Source organism: Monomorium pharaonis, chromosome 7, assembly GCF_013373865.1.
Source record: "Monomorium pharaonis isolate MP-MQ-018 chromosome 7, ASM1337386v2, whole genome shotgun sequence".
NCBI lineage: Eukaryota > Metazoa > Arthropoda > Insecta > Hymenoptera > Formicidae > Monomorium > Monomorium pharaonis.
Genome location: NC_050473.1, coordinates 10,479,956 through 10,501,244, shown reverse-complemented (window position 1 = coordinate 10,501,244; position 21,289 = coordinate 10,479,956). Strand labels below are relative to the sequence as shown.

Genomic DNA, 21,289 nt, shown 5'->3' with positions numbered 1-21,289 from the left:
AATACCAGTAACAGTCATTACATAAGTGGTTTAGGTTACATTGATACCCATTTTAATAAATTTGTTTACTGAGGATTAACTAAAAATAATCGTGTCTGAATAAAAATTGAAAGGATATTTAGATAATTAAGGAGGAATTTATTACATGCATGGAGAGTGGAATTGCATAGGAAAAAAGAACAATTGAAAGTATATTAAAGTAAGAAAGATCATCACCTTATCGCAAATATATGCGTATACATATTGTGCATATGTATGTATTAGCCTAATACGCGTCTTAAGCACGTATTAGTTTTAAATTAAATTTAGAGTTATTAATAAACAAATAAATTGGATTATTTTAATTAGTTAACTTTATTCTTTTGTTCTGTATTTTAAAATTATACAAAAAATTATTATAATTTTTTGAATTTTAGAAACTACTTGCATTAAGAGATTGACAAAAAACATACAAGTGTAAAATAAAAAATACTTTTAATTAAACAAAGCTGTAACTCTAAATATTAAACTATACATAAACTTAAATGTTAAATTTATTATTCATTTAATTGCAAAACGTTATTAACATAAGCATTACAAAATTGCTGAACTCAATAATAAAACATATTTATTTTAAAATACTCTTTTTAAGGCACTGATCATATTCTACACAAAATAATTGTACACGATCAGAATATTCTACACAAATATATTGTACACAAAAAAATTGTACGTGGAAAAACTGTGCATAAGAATTATCCATGAATTAAAAATTACATACAGATATATTGTGCGTAAAAAAACTGTATTTTCTACGCACAATATATCCGTATGCTATTTTTAATTCAAAGATAATTCTTATGCACAGTTTTTCCATGTAAAATTTTTTGTGTTATTTATGTAGAATTCTGATTGTGTACAATTATTCTGTGTAGAATATGATCAGTGCCCTTTTTAAGGACTAAATTCATATGAATTAAATAAAATTTGTTGATCCTGGCTGTACAATTTCTTTGCTCAAAATTTGTTTTTTGGTTCCTTGTTTGATTATGAAAAAAAAATAATTGGCAGTATATAAAAGTAGAAAAGATTATTCTTCTTACACGTACATCCGTGTACCTTAAGCTTGTGTATATATATTAACTTTGAAATAAATTTTATTTTTAAATAAATTATTTCTCATTCTGAATTAATTTAATTGTTTTGTAATTTTTTAAAATTTTGTTTACAAATTATAGCAAAATATATAATGCGAAAATAACAATTGTTTATGTCGTATCAGGTTTACGTATCATATCACAAGAAGATGTAGATGCTCATACTATCTTAAAAAATAAATAACTTTATATTATATGTATTATATTATATATTATATGTAACAGAATATATATTTTTGCATTAACTTTATATTATATGTAAAGCGATCGAGTTAAGTTTTTATTTTTTTCTTGTTGACAATTTTCTAAACTTTTTAAAAGCCAATGTTTTGCACACTGTTTGAAGATAATCTCGCCTGTAGAATTTTCTTGTACAGAATTTGCATTTGTATTTTGGTTCTTTGTTACCGCATTTCAATTGATGACGACGTAAACAATGTAGATACTTTTATTTGAATTTGTTATCACATAAGTCACACGTATAACTCTGTTTTTTTCTATCGTCTTTTGGATAATTTAAAGCGGTCATCAAAAACATCTTGGAGTTAGCACTTTTCGCATCTAAACAGTCGCCTGTATCTTTGAAATGAGAGTAGATATACTCCGTACATAGCTCGGGACCTGTACATAAAATTGATATAAGTGGAAGAAATTGAAAAAATCATATTTGTTTCATGCAATTTCTAATTATTTACGCGGTATTCTTGATTAAAAGTTTTAAATTCAGACTAAAAAAATTATATACTAATTATAATCTTATTAAAAAAGTGATTTCAGTTATATTGTATTCACTTTAATTAATTAATTTATATATTTATTAATATATATTAATTAATTAATTTATTTATTTATTTACTAAAAGTTATCAGCTCAAAAGAGTTTTAATCAAAGGCGAAACAATATTTACTAAGAAGTTTATTGCATGCGTAGAGAGTCATAAAAAGAAGAATTGGAAGTATATAAAAGTAAAAAAAATCGCGTATATGTACTTATACACCTGTGCCTCGTATTGGCTTTAAAAATTGAATTTATAAACAAATTGAATTTATTCATAAGTCAAATTAAATTTATTCATAAATAAATCACTCTTTCTGAATTAATTTCATTCTTCGTTTCGTACTCTAAAATTTTATTTTACAAAAAATCGATTTGATATACTTTTTTAGAATTTTAGGGATTATGGGGATTAGGAGATTAACAAATCACATACAAGTGCGAAATAAAAATATACTATGATCAAACAAATCTGTAAATCTAAATATTGATCTATAAATGAACTTAAACTTATTATAAATTTAATTGTAAAATTTATTAAATTAAGTATTACAAAATTCACTGATCTCCTTACAAAAAACAATTAATTTTAAGCTCTTTCCTATCAATCGCTAATTTCGTATGAACTAAAATCTAAATAAGGCTCGCCGATACATTTCTGTTATTTTGCTGCAAAATATTTCATAGCTCAAAACTTTATGTCAAAATAACCGGAATAATGTGGAATAACAATTTTTATTATATATAGTTGGAAATACACAGTATTATGCCCTTGCCGAGGACATGTAGCATGCATCACTTTTCAGTTTTCGCAGTTTTCTTACTGTTCTCACTCGGCTCATTTTTTTTTTCTTTTACTTTTTTCTCGCCACTCGCTCACTCACGCACGCCACTATGCTAATAGAGCGTCTATCTCACGCGGTATACACATTACCTCATACAGTATACATATTATCTCAGGCAGCATACACACTGTCGAGAATCTCTACTACTACAATATATAATATATATATACCTACGCAAATGATAAATGATAACGTCGCATCAGATTTATATGTTATCATTTTAAGAAAATATAAGTATTCATACCATCTTTAAAAACAGATAGCTTTAAAAGAATATTAGTCTACATATTAATTTTACATCGCATGTAAAGCGTTTCTAACGATCAAGCTAAGTTTTTATTGGTCTTTTAGTTTTCTCATATTCTTTTTGGAAGTTTTGTGATATATAATTAGGTGTTGCTGAAATCTATCCTGTCTGTAGAACTTCTTGGGGCAGAATTTGCATTTGTATTTTGGTTCCTTGTTACCGCATTGTAATTGATGACGACGTAAACTATATAGCCATGCATATTTGTTGCCACATAAGTCGCATTTAAAATCTTGATATATACTGTCCGTCGGACAGACCTTAAGAAGAGATTTCTGAAGTTTCTTCGGCATGTGGAACTCTTTTGCGTAGATATCGTGTTTGGATTTTGATTTCTTATCATTGCATTGCAACTGATGACGATGTAAACTAGGTAGAAACGTGTATTGTTTGTTACATAAGTTGCACGTAAAAATCTGCTGTTTTCTTTTATCATCTGTTGAACGATTCGGAGTGGTCGACGGAGGCACGGTGTCCTTGAAACTTTTCACGTATAAATGGTCGTCTCTATTTTTGAACCCATGAGTGGACATGCTCCATACTTCACATATCTTGAGACCTGTAGGTAAAAAGTAAATGATGTGAGTGCAAAAAAATCAATAAGTTGCATTTATTTCGCGAAATTTCTGATTACACGATATTTTCAATTACGAAAAAAAGTTTCAAATTTTAAAAAGTTACATACTCATAGTCATAGTCATTATATGATAAATGAGTTATATTGTTATTCACATTTTAGTAAATTTGTCCACTGAGAATCATCAGAAGGGAACCTCAATCAAAATCAAAGCGTTATTTATAATAGTAAACAGTTTACATGCATAAAAAAATTGGGGAAGAAAAATAATTGGGAGTACATAAAATTTAAAAAGATCGATTATCACCTTCTCGTATGTCCACCAACATGCGCCTTAAGGCTAGTATTGGCTTTCAAATTTAGCTTTATTTATAAATAAATCACAATTTCATCATTCTGAATTAATTTCACATATTATTTTATTTTCTGAAAGTCAATATTTTACAAAAAAAGTTATATAATATATTTTGTAAATTTAGAAATTATGTACGTTAAAGAATATTACATATAAATCACATATAAGTGCGAAAAAAAATTTTATTGAAACAAAATTTGTAAATCCAAATACTAACTAAATCTATAGATAAACCTAAACGCTAGTTAAGTAAAAGTTATTATTAATTTCATTATAAAATTTATTAATACATAAGTATTGCGATAGTACATCATTAATATCAGAAAGTCTCCCCACTGCAATAATATATCTTCCAATCCACTCATTTTTATTTTAAAGGCACTACCAAGTACGCGAAGTAGCCGTTCTAAGGAGGCAGGAGAACATGAAATGGCCAACCGCCAGAATCGGTCAGGCAACAGGCACGAACTTGCTAAAACAAATGCGACGCGACATAGTGCGACGCTGCGCATAACAGATATAATATAGCATAGTCTTGATAAAAATTATAAAATTATTTAGTAAATATTATTAAACATAATAATAATAACCATGCGTTTGGTAATAATTAATAAATATTTTTAAAAGCAAAATTAGAGTTTAGTTGTTACAACTAAACGAAATGGTACTTAAAACAAAATTATTTGTTAATATTAAACAAATAATTTGGTAATTATTATCAAACTGTATGAAGAAGCTTTATCAACAGAATTGATAACAATTTCCAAAATATTTAGTAATAGTTACCAAATATTCCGGTAATTGTTATCAAATCACTTGATAAAGCTTCTTCATAAAGTTTGATAATAATTACCAAATTATTTGTTTAATATTAACAAATAATTTTGTTTTAAGTACCATTTCGTTTAGTTGTAACAACTAAACTCTAATTTTGCTTTTAAAAATATTTATTAATTAATACCAAACGCATGGTTATTATTATTATGATTGGTAATATTTACTTAATATTGTATTAATACACTCAACAAAATACATTTAATAGCTATTACCAGGCTTTTTTTCAGTGTATACTATTTTTGAAAAGACATTTAACAAAATATGGGTTTATACATTATATACTTTATATTGCATTTAGCGATCAGGACTCTTTATTTTTTTCCCAGTTGATCAATTTTTGGGAGCAAAGATGCACGTAGACAGGTGCAGCTTATGTAGGTCTTTCCTATAGAAATTTTTTGTACATAAAACGCAATTAAATTTTGGTTTTTTGTTACCGCATTGCAATTGATGACGACGTAAACTACGTGATGATTCATATACGTTGCCACATAAGTCACATGTAAATGTCCGCTGCTTATATGAACTTTCCATCGAAGCAGTCATCGGAAATATTACGGAGTCGTTGAAGTTTCTTGCGTCCAAAGAGTCATTTTTATTTTTAAACTCATGGGATGACATACTCCATATATCGCGTACCCTGAGACCTGTACATAAAACTGATGTGAGTAAAGAATTCAGCAAATCGTATTTGTTTTATAAAATTGCTGATTGATGATGTTCTCAACATCGGGTAAAAAATGCAAACTTTAATTTAGATAATAAAAAACTTTGTACCGACTACAGGAATTATTTGATAAGTAGATTAAATTATATTAAAATTCACTTTAAATTATTTATTATTATTATATTACATTCATCTTAAATTATTCAAGAATCATTGACTGAACAGAATTTTAGTCAAAGTCGAAATAATATTTAAACATACAGTAAGAAATCTGTTGCATGCAAAGATCAAACTAGAAAAAAAAAACAATTAAAACTATAAAAATAAAAACAATTATTTTATCACGCGTATACTCGTGTTTTAGGTTTGTATAGTTTTAAATTTATTTTTAATAATATCGGGGATTTTACAACAAAAATCATTATAAAATACTTTTTATTTAATAATTATGTTTAAGGATAGTGTGCGTTAGGAGATTAACGACATACAAAAAAATACTTTTTTAAACAAGTCTGTAAATCCAAATACTGATTTATACATAAGCCTAAATATTAAAGCCTATTAATCTAACTGCAAAATTTATTGGCATAGGCATTGCAATATTGCCTAATCTCAATATTAGAAAATCGATTAATTTAAAGCTATCTTCTTTCTTAATCACTTGATGTCATACAAATTTAACAAAGTTTGCAAATACATTTTTGCATATTCTTGATGTTTCGCTAAAAAATATTGCACAGTGTTTCCTCGCAAAAATTTATCTTCAAATTAAATTGAAATATGTACATGTTAACGATCACATCTTTAAAAAAAATGGTATGGTCCTTGCAAAGTGTTCCTCGCGTTACAATTTAATGCTATGCATGCATTTTGCGTGCGACTGCCAGCGATGCTTGTGCTTGAACTTCCTGCCGCAGATGGGACACTTGAAGGCCGGCTCTTTGCCGCATTCCACCCGTATATGATTCTTTAGGGAGCCGCGCCACAGGTAACTCTTACCACATTGGAAGCAGACCCACGTCTTCCGCAAGTAGACTGAAAAAGAAGAAAAATCGTCGTAGTATGTAATACGACAAAAATCAAAAGCTGTCTTTTGCGCTACCAAATCACCCTTTTCTCCCCTTCGCCAAAGGTCGCGTTTACTTTGAATGATATTAAAAAAACCATGTATTACAATCATAATAATGTCTATTATGATTCGAATTATCTGTAAATGAAAGAGCATATTAAGCCAAAAAAGTTGCATGTGCATTACAGGCGTCTTTTTAATCGACTTTCCGTTAAAGTTCTCGTTACTGCAAATCACATATTTAATCACTCTAACGCATTTTGTAAATTTTAAAATTCATATTAAAGCAATACAAAGAAAGGCAACGCTTAAAAATTACTTTCTTCATGTGCAAATTAATTTTTTAATTTTCTATGTGAAATAGGAAAAGGAAATATGTAATTATACTCTCTGAAAGAAACGGAATATTTGTTATTTGTTTTACAATTAGTCTAGAAACTTCTTTTTAAGAATTCATAATATTAACGTAATGGGATTTAATAAAAAAAATTTACTAGCGAAATAAAACGGAATCTTTATTAGTGTTAAAAGTTTTGTTCCATTTGTACATGTTTCACCGTGCGATACAAACATTTCTAAAGAATATTATATAAAAAGGGCACTCTTCAAGTAATAATTACAGTGATGTCGTAATTCAATCGTTATGACGATCGTAAAGCGTGCACATTTGATGTAAGATGTGACTGCAGTCTGTGTTTGTACTTGAATCTTCTCCCGCAAAGAACACAAACAAATTTGGGCTCCTTGCCGCACAATCGTAGATGGGTATACATTGAAGACTTTCGGGCGTAGATCTTGCCACAAAGCCTGCACGGGAACACTACGGTCAACGGATCATCTCGATTACCTGAAAGACAGATTATAAATAGTGCGTATATGCATTCTAGAGTGCGTTCCATAATAAATCCTCGATTCGATTTCTCTCATATATTACATAACAAAAAATATCTTACATAATTCAACAATATTAGAATTGTGATTTAAGAGTTTTTCTGAAAAAGACCAAATTATTTGATAAATTAATTAGGTCCACGCAATAATTTTATCACAGTTAACAGAAAACAATTTATATTTTTCAAGACAAAATTTCTTTTTAAATATAAATGATATTGTTCAGTAATAGCAAATTAAATGTCATATGTTTGCACTCAAATAAATAAACTTTATAAGAATAATTGTACATACAAACGATAAACCCTTTGAGTACTATAGACACGTTTGAGCTCAGAGTATTTATTCCTTTTAACTCTTTAATTTACTTAAAAAATAATTCGTATTTATAAAGAAAAAATAACTAAACTTGAGGAGAGCAAATATAAATAAGAATCTTATTTTCAATTGTATAAATTAAGAAAGCAATATTTTAAGCTTGATGTAAAACAACTCTACAATGTTTAACATTATGGCGTTTTATACTCAATGAGTCAAAGACATTATTTAAAAATCCTTACTGTAAAAAATTGCAGAATTATTTTGTTTAAACAGATTTATACAATTATCATAAGATAAATAAGAGTTTAAAATTTTGTCTCTCTCTCTCTCTCTCTTTCTTTCTCTCAATTTTTCGTGTTTCAATTCATTGTTGTAATAATAAAAAGAGAAAAAATAAAAGAGCATGGATTTGGTTGCATTGTTTTATTAGAAACTTTTATGTTTATCTTTGTGTTTTTCGAGAACAATCACTAAGAAGTTATTATAAATATCTTCATAAAAATTTTTGAGAGAAATAAAAACTAAAAAATTTCAATTATTAATGTGTGATTTATATAACACAATGTTAAAAAAATCTTGACTAGATCGTTTTAAGATATATAGAGGACGTGATAGTTCTCGAATATAAATTTTAATCAATATATTTTTCATAAATATATAATCACAAGTATATTTTTATATAAATAAAATTAATTATGTATTGTAAGTTACCTATTCTTAAATATAAAAAAAGATTAATTGACTTTATTTATTATTGAACATATTTGTGAATTGAATTGTGATGTTTCATGAGATGGTGTTTGTGTTTGAACTTTCTGCCGCAGATGTTGCAGGCAAATCGTGGTTCGACACCGCACTCCATTCGTTTGTGCAGACTCAGAGATTCTCTCCATTTGTATAACTTGCCGCACGTATTGCATTGGTAGGGTGACAAGTACCTTTGTAAGTCTGAAACATATACGCAACAATTTAATTTTATTCATGTCAAATTAATGGTTGATTTCAATATTGATGGCGTGCATGCTAAAGAATCTCATTTGAGCAAAATCAGTATGTATTGATAAAATAGTTTTGATCCATTTTTTAGTCATTCGCGAAATATCAAATTCGATTTTATATTTAATGTATCCGTGTATGTACATATTTTTTATCCTTATATTATAAAAATTCTTTTTGTACCGGCAGTAAATAAATATTCACATATATAATTGAAATTTTGGTAATATTAATTACAACATCATGTAATCTGTTATATTGATATATGCATATAGCTGAAATTTTCGAAACATCGACTTATATTGATATTGTTCATCATGGGTATAAATTAATCAGAAATAACATTCACATATCTCCTTCAATTTCATATAAATAAATAAAATATGAAAGATCGCTATGAATACAAAGTCGGAAAATATGCTTAATAAATATGGCATTATTGAAAAATATGCTTGCCGCTAGATGATTATGCTGTTATTTAATTTTTATCTTTATTATTATATAAAATTTAAAAAAAAGAGTAAAAAATTAATAATATTTTAAATATTAGTTTGTCTTTGTGTAGAATAATGCTAATATGTTAATTAAAACTAAATTTGTGACAATTTGTATGACAATATGATAATGATATATGACAATATATATTAACAGATCTATAATTTTTTTGTAATAAGTGTATAAAGATAACAATAGGTATTATTAACCCTTCAATGCTTCGTCACATGCAGTAATTTTATTTTTAAATGCTGTCTTTATTAAATAACTTAAAGTAGGTACCATTCTATTTTTTATTTTCAAAACAATCTACATCTTTTAACATAAAATTAAATAGAGCATCATAATATTAATCTCAAAAACTCAAGATATCTTAGCATTAAAAGGTTAATAAAATTACAGTTTGAATATCATGATGACTTGTTAGTCTTGAGCAATTTTGTGTGAACTCTATCGATGTATTGCATGAGCTTAATAGTCTTCTTGAATTTTAGCAATAAATGCATTTTATTCTTTCGTTCAATTCCACATCCGCTTTTTTCTATATGTTGTTCTAGATGTGGTCTCCATAAAAAATTTTTCCCACAATCATGGCAAACTGGCGATATTATGTTAAATCTAGAGCTTTCAGACCTACCTAAAAAAAGTTAACAGGATAATCAATGCAACATATCTAATAATTTCTTTGAGGCAATTAGACTGCAGAGTGAATAAATTTTTATAAGATTTTAAGTAAATTTAAAATACATAATTTAGAATACATAATATAAACTGCATAGTAATCAGAACATAGTAATCAGAGCTTTTGCATAAATGTTTAAAAGTACAGATATTTAGTCTGAGTCAATAAATCTCATTAAAAATCTTTCTAATAATTAATCAAAAGTAAAAAAAATTCTTAACCCGTCACCATCATTTTATCCAAATAATATTAATTTTTGGATATAATTAATAAAAATAATTGGAAATACTTTTTCGAATAATAATTAAAATTGATATACATAGATATACGTAGATATACATAGATATACATAGATAGTAATACAAAAACAAAAATATGAAATAAAACAAACCCAAAAAAAACACAAAATTTGTTTTATTTTAATATTAAAATGTATTATTTTAAACATAACAATCATAGAGAAACGATAGATTTTATAATAATTTAATAATCTGATATTCAAATAAAGTAAACAAAAATAAAAATACAGCATACGGTTTCTTTGCTGTTTAATTGTATTTTTTGCACTTAGTTTATTGCACTATTAGAATGTATTTTAGCTTAAGGATTAACCCTTTTATAAAATATCGCTTGTATTGATGGCTATAACCGAAACTTCGGATTAACACACCAAACATGAGTAAATTCATAAAGTTAATTATTGAATTAAAAGAAATTGTTTTCCTTTTTACAAAGAATATTTTCGAAGTGCTATATACTTTTAGACGATTCATGTGTCTGAATCTCTTGTCATATACAAACTGCAGTTTCTTACCGCATTTTTTCGCGTTTGTGCTTTGTCAGAAAATATTTCCACTTGTACTATCTATCACATATGTTGCAAGTATATTTACTGTATCGTCTATCATTATGAAACTTCTTTCGCTTGGTGTTATCTGAAAAGAAATTATATCATTTAAATTCGTTTTAGAGTGCTTTTTTATTTTTTCAATAAAAAGAAACTGTTTTATTAAGTTTGTCATCTTTAATAAGTTTTGGCAATATAAGCAAATTAGTTTTTTCCAAAGGTAAATTTAAAATCAGAAAAGGGAAAGAACAAAATATCATACAATTTGTTTATGTTGCAATTTAGGCCATGGCAAAAAAATCCTTATATTTTATAATATCGAACCCAATTAATTTGAGACTTGTTTAAAATTAGAATGGATGCTTTTTATTCATTCTGCAACTTAGTGTCCATTGAAAGTAAATTTTCGGATTTGAGTAAAAGTAAAATTAAACAAGATGTAAAATTAAATGGATGAGAAACTTTCACTTGGACATCTGCAACGGGAGCATCGCCTCAAAGCTGCTACTAGACGGGAGTAAAAAATACAATGTCATTTTTATCTTACTTTTTATTATCCGCTTTATGCATGCATTGGTTTGTTGAACCAGTTGTGAACGTAAATCAAGTGTAGCTTGAGCTGACGGTTGCGCCGGAGCTTCGCATTGCACACTGGACACGGGTACTGCGGCTCCTTACCGCAATCCTCGCGTTTATGCCTCGTCAGGGATGGTTTCCATGTGTACTCCTTACCGCACGCGTCGCAGGTGTACTTGCCGCGATATCGCCTATGGTAATCTTGAGGCCTGTGAGACCTGTCGTCGTTACCTGAAAAGAAAGCGCGATATTAGCAAGTGTTCTTAGCATGTTACATACCCTCAGTTAGATCAGATTAATATTTTTCCTTAATTCTTCCTCGTGCCGTAGCAGTTCTTTAATGTCTTGCTTAATGTCTGGATTAGATTTTTATTAATATAAGTTATATGAATTAAATTCTCTCGAAGATTCTAGAGATAAAAAAATTGGTTAATTAATATATACATCAAATTCGCAATTTTGGTCCTTTGTTGGAAGGAATTTCAGGAATTTTAGTAGGAACGTAGAAAATTAGTATAGTTGATAATCTTGTGTATATTTTTATTTTATATTGTAAGTTTTTTTACTATCGCATTATCTTTATACAGAATATCTTATATTTATGCAGAAGAAAAAATTGAGTATACTCGTATTTTATATACATACAGTGTTTATTTCAATAATCAGTCTCTCAATTCTTCTAAATTATTATTCATTTTATGCAAGTTGTACACAAGAAAGTAGTATATAAGGATCTCTAAAAGAATGCTTAGCTAACAATGATTAAAATCTTAAACTTTTCACAATAAAATGTGACAATAATTATTTTCCGATTGAATGTGATATAATCATCATAAAGCTAATAATTCAAATCGTTATTCAATCATTATAAATATAAACATTATTATCACAGAAAGTAATGCGAATACAATTTTATGTTAAGTAACAATCAGATATTATAAAAATGCGCGTGTTATAAAAAGATTACATATTTAAATTTTAATTTTTTAGACTATCTTTAATAATATCTGACTCTCTGAAAAAAAAAAATAGTATTATGTGGTATATATAAAATATTATAATATAAATTACAAAAATTATGCACACAAATATAAATAAGGATATTCTTGTTCAAAATATTATTCTAATATTACGGAAACTTTCATTTTGTATAACATTAATTACTCAAGTAATAATGCATGTTAAAGATACAAAGAATATTAAGATATTAATATTCAAAAACAAAAATGTAAATAAAAATTGAAGAAATAATATTACTCTAATAATATATATATATATAAATTAAGTAAATAAATGAAACATTAACGTTCAGAAGCAAAAATATAAATAAAAAAATAAAGGCATTTATGATAAAGACATTTGTTTCATCATATGTAAGATTATGATATTATGTAGATTTTCTTAATTGTTGTTGATTGTTGTAAAAGTTCTTGCCGTTCGGAAGGGCTAAATGATGGACGTTGATCATGTGTTTTTTCAGCATCCACTTATGTCTAATTTTTGAACCGCATATAGAACAACTATATTGCGGATCTTTTCCACACTCTTCCCGTTCGTGTCTGACCAACGATTGCATCCATTTGTACTCCTTCCCACATTTCGAGCAAAAGTGTCTACCCAGTCTCTTATAATAGTCTGACATGTTGTATTGAGATGAATCTGGAAAAAAACAACAAGTGATACGTTAATTTAAACACTTATTGATGCATCCGCTAAACCATTCATGGGCTAAATGTGTGTTTAATTATTCGCTTAGATAACGTGTCTGTAACGGTTTTCACTTGTATTGTTAATTTATATGCAATGAAAATTGATGCATAATGTGTCGATCATTTTCTATTTTCTTTTAAATATAGACAAACAGTGAAATATTATTATTTTAATTTCTTGCCGTACATAATTATCTTTTGTTAAACTATACCTAGATAAAAATTTTTTTTATTAAATTAAATATATAATTTTATTTTTATAAATATATAACAAAAAAATTTAATTAACAAACTAAAATTGATAAACTGACATGTTTCTATTAAATTACGGGGAGAGTGACGTTATATAAAAAAAACGCAACTCAGAAAATGTACCAATGCTATATTTTTTACATTATGATGTTCAAGAAGTTTAAATTCTATTTAGAAAATTGTTTCATTATTTTACACGATTCTATGTGTTGTCTTATATAATAAATCATTGCCGCGTTGTCTTTTTAATAGCTGTAAAATGATTATCAAGAGATAAAATCTACTACTGCATATCGTTAAAATCTATTTTATAATATTGCTTATATCATAGACTTGTTAAAGTCTATGTTACAATGTATAAAGTTTGTACCACAGACTTATCACAGTCTATGTTATAATATTGCTTGTCCACTTTTTCAGTATGTATACTTAATATTTACGTTTTGCGTTCACATATCCTTATTTTTATATTTATATCTTATATGGATGAAAAGTAACACCGTTATTGTTACCATTATTGTTTTATAATAACGATTTGACAATTACAATCTTTCATAACAGTAATGACAGTAAAGACAGAATAGTCACTTTTGTCAAGAAACGCGTTGCCATTACTATTATAAAAAATTGACATCATTATTAAATCGTTACTAAATTATTATAGAAAAATAAAAATAACATTTATGAGTTAATCCCATCTTTGATCAATCGACGTGTCAATCTTATAAGCTAAATATTTTTCCCTGTAAAATTTGTAAAATATTTTTCATATTTCGTATTTCATCCTTACATTAATTCGTGACGTACACAAAATATTTACGCGAATATGACTTTCTCTATAAATAAATTTTCTTATCATAATACATGTATAATACTTCCGGCAATATTTTATAAAAAATGATAAGTTACAAATAATACACAGGTACAAAAAAGCGTGGCAAATATCCTAAACAATTACGTATCTAATTCTATACGTTATTGTACATACGCCGATACAAAGCTATAATTTTATATTCATTGCCTCGCGATTTTCTATTTAAGTATATTATGATTGTTTAGAAAAATGATTAGATATTAATATAAATTATTTCTTTCCAAAGCATTATTGCTCTTAAATTGAAAATCTTTTTATATGGCTCTCTTGCATATAGTTTCAATAAAATTATACTTTTGATGAAAATTCTATTACTTATATATACATATATATACATACATACATACATACATACATACATACATACATACATATATATATATATATATATATATATATATATTGTATGTCTTATATATTTTCTTAAATAAAAAATGTGTGTGTATTTGTGTTATATATGTATGTATGTATATACCGTTTATTTAAAAGTCTATATAGATATATATCGTGTCTATAGATATTAATAAAAAAATTTATAAAATCGGTAGTAAGAATGAGTTTTTTATAAGACAAAACGTTGTTAGAAAAAGTGCATATTTAATAAGATAAAAATGTTATAAAAAAGATATTGCCATTATGAACTAAAAAAGGAATATTACTAACTTCGTTGAACTATGATAAATTCTGGAGGCATTGCTATATTTTCTTACACACAATGTTCAATCGAAATGACTAATGCAAATAATTTATCAGAATACTTGTTTTTTGCACGTTATTTAAAATCACTCTTCCTAAATAGATTATTACTCATAATTTTCTTCAAAAACAATATGTATAATCATTTTTGATAAATTGACTATACATACTATTTTGATTTTTTGTTTTGATGACTATTTTGTATATTAAAATAAGAATTATCCGACAAAAGATCATTTAGAAATATTTTTTTCGAAACATGAATAACATGATACGTGTAAATCTTGAAAATATGATATGCAATAATCTCTATTTCTTTTTACTTTTTATCGCAGAAACTGATCGTGTTTTTACACCTGATTCTTATGAATAATTCGCATTCGTATATTCGAATACTCAAATAATATCAACAGTAGGACACTAAGCGTTCATATCATTCAGATCGCATCATTTTCGAGATATAAGTTTGATGATTTTCAATGATGGATTTTATTTGCAGAGAAATGAATTTTCCTATTTATGAATGTTGTTCTCGTGACGTAACAGATAATCCTTGCGCCGGAATTTTCTGCCGCAAACCGTGCAAATGTGCTTTGGCAACATGCCGCATCCTTCGCGTAGATGCCTTGTCAAAGAATCCGACCACGTGTAACGCTTGCCGCACTTGTGACACGTGAATGGCCGATCGTAGTTGACACGGCAATGTTCCCTCTTACATTCTGAAACAAACCGTAAAAGGATCGATAGTGAGATAAATTTCATCGACGGCCTCTTTTAATTTTTGCACTCGACTCACATCACAATATATAAAGTCAATTTATTCGAATCGATCATTTTGAATAGAAGGTAATTGTCGAAAGCGAATTAACAGAAAGACACTAAATTTTAACTTTACTATATATTTTTTTATAAATATTTTAAGTTTCAGATGTAATTTAAATATTGACAAGAAATTTATAATTCGATACTGCCGATAGTAACTGTGTGTAATAACAAGTTATATGTTGCAATAGTTTAAACACACATAAACCGTAAAAATTTTGATAATTACAAATTTGTCTAAAAGATAAAATTGCATAGAGATACTTCTTTTTTAAAACAAGTGTAATTTTAATTTCATTGATTCTCGCGTCTTTTCAGAAGTGATCGATTCACAATATGTTAATACATGCTGGGACGAATAGTTAAACAATAAACTAAAATAACAGGAGTAAAAAGGAAAAATTCTTAATAATGCAATAGTAATATAATTATAATTTTTTAGCGATTTTTTTCAAAACACTACACTAATCAGAAAATATTAAGTGCTTTATTAAAAAAAATAAATAAATGTTACTACTAGTACTGTATTATTTATAATAGAATTAATGCGTTTTGTTTAGATAGCTTTTAGTTTACATAGCAAAGCTTTTCTCGCTAAGTTCAAATTGTTCTTCATTTAAATAAAACTTACGTTAATCAAATTATAAATTGGCAATCCATAGTTGGTAGCACATTAATTGCATATCTTCTTAAGGATTATCTTTAGTTGATATTGCAAACTCTGCAAAGAAACTATAAAATTTAATTGAAAACAACCGCATGTATGCTATAATTTTGCTTCGTTAAAACAATTTTTCTTTTTCTTATCTTTCAACATTCTCTTATCTTTCAAATTTCTCAAAAACAGGTCCAATTGATTAGCAAATAAATAATATTAGATTAAGAATTAATAATAATAAATCCAGTAAAAAGTATTTTTATATCTTTATTTTTAATAAAAATGAAATAATTTAAAATGTTAATATCAACAAAAAAATTGCCTTTAATGTACCTTGTTAAGAATTTCACTTATCATAAGTAAAAAAAGACATAGCTTAACAATTTAATAGACGTAATACAAGATATTAATACAATATATTAAAGTATGATGTCTGTCATTGTTACATTATATTGCAAATAAAATAAATTTTCTTTTTATAAATTTATGTTTTTTTTTAATTCTTATTATATTCTCATATTTTAGAAAAATAATAAATATGCATAGATAATACTTATTGTGTACAAAAATATAAAAAATTGTTGAAAGAATTAAACATTATCGAAAAAATAACAGATCTTTTTTAACTGTGATAGTACTTTTTTCAAATTTTTTAAATTAGTTATTAATAATTTGAAGCATGCATAGTGATTAAACTCGTTCAATTATTTTTTAATGTTACTCTATGACTAATAATAAGTACATGTGATAATTAAAAATAACTTTATTTCAATATACAGTAAAATAAAAAAAAAGAATTAATAAATGAAAGATAAATAATATAAATAAAAGAATTAAAAAAAAATAAAAAGTAAAAAATCTAAATTTAAGTATAAAATATAAAAATATATCTTCATATAACACACAATACGTTAAAAAAGTTAGCGAATAAATGTTTGGTCGATATTAGAATATGTTAAATAATTTACGATGTACGATAAATATTTTATTAACGATAATGGATAAAAAATGTTTTATAATAGAAAAAGGTATTAATCATTTTAAGGGATTGAGTTAACAAATTGCTCATTATATTTGTGAAGCAATGCTCGTACCTTTATTTCTTTTATTTTGTACAAAAATAACAGTATTATATATGTATAAGCAACATGAATAGTCCATTATATTTAAAAATCACTCCTTCACTTCATTAGTAATATTAAGAACTATTACGCAGTGTCTAGACAAAAACAGTGTAATGATAAGAAAATTAAATATTCACACACTTGTGCACTATATTGATTATAAAGCTGCAGTTGAAGATGAAATAGGCTTCGAGAGCTTAACACCTATACAGATAAATTGAATGGGATATCATTACATATCATTTTACAATGACACGGAAAATTATTATTGTTATTATCATTATTACTATCGTAAGCTCTATTTATCAGCGCTCTTTGAATGAATTCGATATTACGGCCAGAAAGAACTTCAATCCTATAATTACATAAATGAATAAAGTCTCATAAAAAAATAAAGTATTTCTATCTCTGAGAAACACGTACGCGATAAAATGGTCATTCAATTATTACTCTATAACTGAATTAAATAAAAAACATATTAATTTGTTTCTAAGATTAAATTCTATATAACAATTAACATTTCTCGGTAAAATCATCTAAAACTACCGAGTATTTTGAATTTCTAATATTCGGTACATCTCTATATAAAAAGATGCAAATTACACTTTTTTTTATATACAATTCAGAATTACTTATTATTCAATTATTTTAAAAACTCTGTTATAATAAATTTATTATTTTTGAAAATTTATTATAAAAATTCTTTTATAATAAATTTTTAAAAATAAACAAAACATTTCCATATAAATTCTAATTTTTCTATATGTCGAAATATGCTTCAAAAATATTATTTTACAATAGTTAAACATTTGACTAGTTAAACAATCCAACAGCATGAAAAGAAGTATAAATTTTTTTTTAAATATTCGACCGATTTGTTGTTAAAACATAAAACTTAATAAAAAAATGTCGTATTTAAGTAATTTGGTAAATAAATAATTTAAAAGGATTCATTCATTTTGCTTAATGATTAAAATAACTTCGATCATGTAGTTGCGCGATTGATCGATCGATCGATGAAATAAGTTACATAGTGAATCGTTATCGAGATTGTAGAATCACACTATGTACGTTCCGTGAACCGTCCGTATGTGTCGTTGGAGATTGGACGATTGTTTGATTGGCTTGTTACAAAATGGACACAATTTTGGCTCCTTGCCGCATTCCTCTCGCAAATGACGGTTTAAGGTGCTCTTGTTGGTGTAAGATCTGTTGCACTTGAGACAGGGATACGGTTTGGAAAGCATGTAAGCAAGCGCATTCCGCGGCAATCGCTTCATTCTACCTGAAAGCAAAATTCGAACAGTGATTAATGAGTGCAACATACATTTAGCATTCGGAATGATCTTCGCGATGATTATTTACGTTGTTCGGATCTTCAGTTGGTCTCTCATTCAATCAAAATATTCAGATTTAAACAATTTATAAAAAAATGACACACGCATTTGACAAAACAAAGAATGTTTTAAACTCTATTTAATGGAATTCAATAAATGACTTAGATTGGTAAATATTTGCAATGTAAAATATAATATAATTTAATTTATGCCGTTCGCGATCTTCATAAAAGCTGAGGATGAATTATTCTTCTATACTTAAAAGTTCTTCGTGATTTGTCGTGACGGTTGTACATTCTTTCCATAATCGTACATATTCTTAATTATCCTCCTATATCATCGATATTTTTTTACATATTCTAATATTACAAAAATATATTTTAAACACATTTTGATTTCTTTTCAGTGATGATTATGTTTTTCTTGAGTATGATTTTTCAAGTCTTCATGGTCGAATCTTCAGGTAATGCTCTCATTCGCAAATCATCTCATTTACAAAACACTACATAGGATGGAAACTATTGGTTATTCAACTGTGCGTATTAATTTATAATACGCACGAATAATTTTATTATAATTTTATTATCACGTATACACATATAAGCAATTATAACAAAATTGTGGTAAACTACGCTAAAATGTAAACGGGGTCACATATGTAACTAAGGCCTCGATGAATGATCCTTTTAACGTTCAAATTACAAGAACTAGTTAACTTATCACAGAATTTTTTTCGATCGCAAAATTTAATTTAGCAAAAAAAAGATCTTGCAGCCATCGACCTCAAGATCGTTAGCTCATTCGTGATGATAAATTCCCATTTCAATTATTAATGTCATGCGATATAATCCACGCAGATTCTCTCTACAGTATTCTTATATGCTACATCTAATATCTTTTTACATGATAGTTTAATTCCGAAAACCCTTTACCATAGAGATTACAGTATACTTATTAAAAAATAATATATTCAATCTGTGAATAAACTAATGTCTGATGACACAGTAACGGACTTATATTTTTGATCATAATTAATTATTTAGAAAGCTGTTTTTAAAAATGTTTTTATAAATATTTGTATCTAAAACAAGTATTTTCATTATAATTAATAAAAAATAATAAAACAAAATAAATTGTTAGATTAATTTTTGCCAAAACAAATACAAAAAATTATATATAAAAAAACCCAGGGTAAAATTGGATAGCAAGGTAAAATGGGATAGTACTATTATTTTCGTTGCATGGTGCCGCAAGCGTGCGGAAAATTCGTTACAATCAACAAAATTGCCTCAGTATTGTTACGACCTGTTGAAGCAGTTTACGAAATTTCACGGCACCGTGCAATAAAAATAATAGTATTGTCCCATTTTACACCTCGCTATCCCATTCTGCCTCAAGTTTCCCTATATTTTTAATTAATATTAATTTTTATTCAATTAAATAATTGGCATTAATTTAAAAAACAAAAAAATAAAAATATTTTACACAAAAAACAATATATATATATATCACTACATCGCATATCTTGGCATTGTGAAGCATTGTAAAGTTTATCGATAGATTTACTATATTGTGTGCAAGAAAGGAAATGCTGATTATAAACTAATGGATGTAATAGTCAAATAGTAATGAATGTAATAGCATAATAGTCCGGCAAAAAGTCGTGCTATTCTTAATTATGAAAGATGATGATTAGATGATAAAGAATTAATCATTCTCTTATACTTAAAAGCTCTTCGCGAAAAGTTGTCGGTTAAAACCGTATTCTTCCTGTACAATCGCACTTACATGTTCTTATTTATTTTTCAACATGTCACCAATATTTTTCTTACATATTTGACATTATTTCGATTTGGACGAATTATATCGAGTTATGTCTTGAGCTCGCAGTCATAAATCTTTATCATAAGTCTCTTGAGCCGTTGCACCAAATCACAAAAGAAGATATCAATTACTTATCCCATAATTAAAGTAGTTTTCAATAACGATACAATCTATTAATAGTCAACCAGAAATTTTACGTCCTTTCTTTACCTATTCTTTAATTATTTAATTTCTTATTAATATTTTTTAATATTTATATATACAATTGATTGAAGTAAAGCATAAAAAGAATATCGCTTACATTTGCATCACATTTACAATTACTATAAAATATGGCTAATAATAATTCAAATCAATTATACTTTTAAAATAGCGAAATGCGTAAATTTCCTTAAAATTCTACAAAATTACTTAGATTCTAATCAGTTCGCCATTTAATGCAAGATACATCTTCCAGACAATTGTGTTTTCTTGTGGACCCTCTCTGTATATTGAACTCGTGCAAAATGATCTGTATCATCAAGCAGCAAAGACTATCTATCACTAGATGGCAAATCTTCAAGGTGTGAAATCTTCAAGGTCTGAAATCTTCAGGGTTTGAAATCTTCGAGGTCTGAA

The 21,289-nt window shown here is 26.7% G+C and overlaps 2 protein-coding genes and 2 long non-coding RNA genes across 4 annotated transcripts; all 4 read right to left on the bottom strand.

Moving 5' to 3' along the window:
• Positions 1-3,091: 3,091 nt before the first annotated feature.
• Positions 3,092-3,595, bottom strand: LOC118646535 (zinc finger protein 728-like). The gene has a single exon (XM_036289612.1). It carries the CDS (start codon positions 3,593-3,595, stop codon positions 3,092-3,094), a length of 504 nt encoding a protein of 167 aa, XP_036145505.1.
• A 658-nt stretch (positions 3,596-4,253) lies between these two features.
• LOC118646439 lies at positions 4,254-5,404 on the bottom strand. Its single transcript, XR_004964018.1, has 2 exons — positions 5,269-5,404; positions 4,254-4,498 (listed from the first exon to the last, which is right to left on the bottom strand). It is a non-coding gene; the product is annotated as an uncharacterized LOC118646439 (long non-coding RNA).
• Positions 5,405-8,187: 2,783 nt separating this feature from the next.
• On the bottom strand, positions 8,188-12,358 carry LOC114255195. Its single transcript, XR_004964017.1, has 2 exons — positions 11,347-12,358; positions 8,188-10,887 (listed from the first exon to the last, which is right to left on the bottom strand). It is a non-coding gene; the product is annotated as an uncharacterized LOC114255195 (long non-coding RNA).
• A 404-nt stretch (positions 12,359-12,762) lies between these two features.
• LOC105839174 (zinc finger protein 11-like) lies at positions 12,763-18,790 on the bottom strand. The gene is made up of 2 exons (XM_036289611.1): positions 18,643-18,790; positions 12,763-13,034 (listed from the first exon to the last, which is right to left on the bottom strand). The coding sequence occupies exons 1-2, from the start codon at positions 18,788-18,790 to the stop codon at positions 12,763-12,765; spliced, it is 420 nt and encodes a 139-aa protein (XP_036145504.1).
• Positions 18,791-21,289: the final 2,499 nt, after the last annotated feature.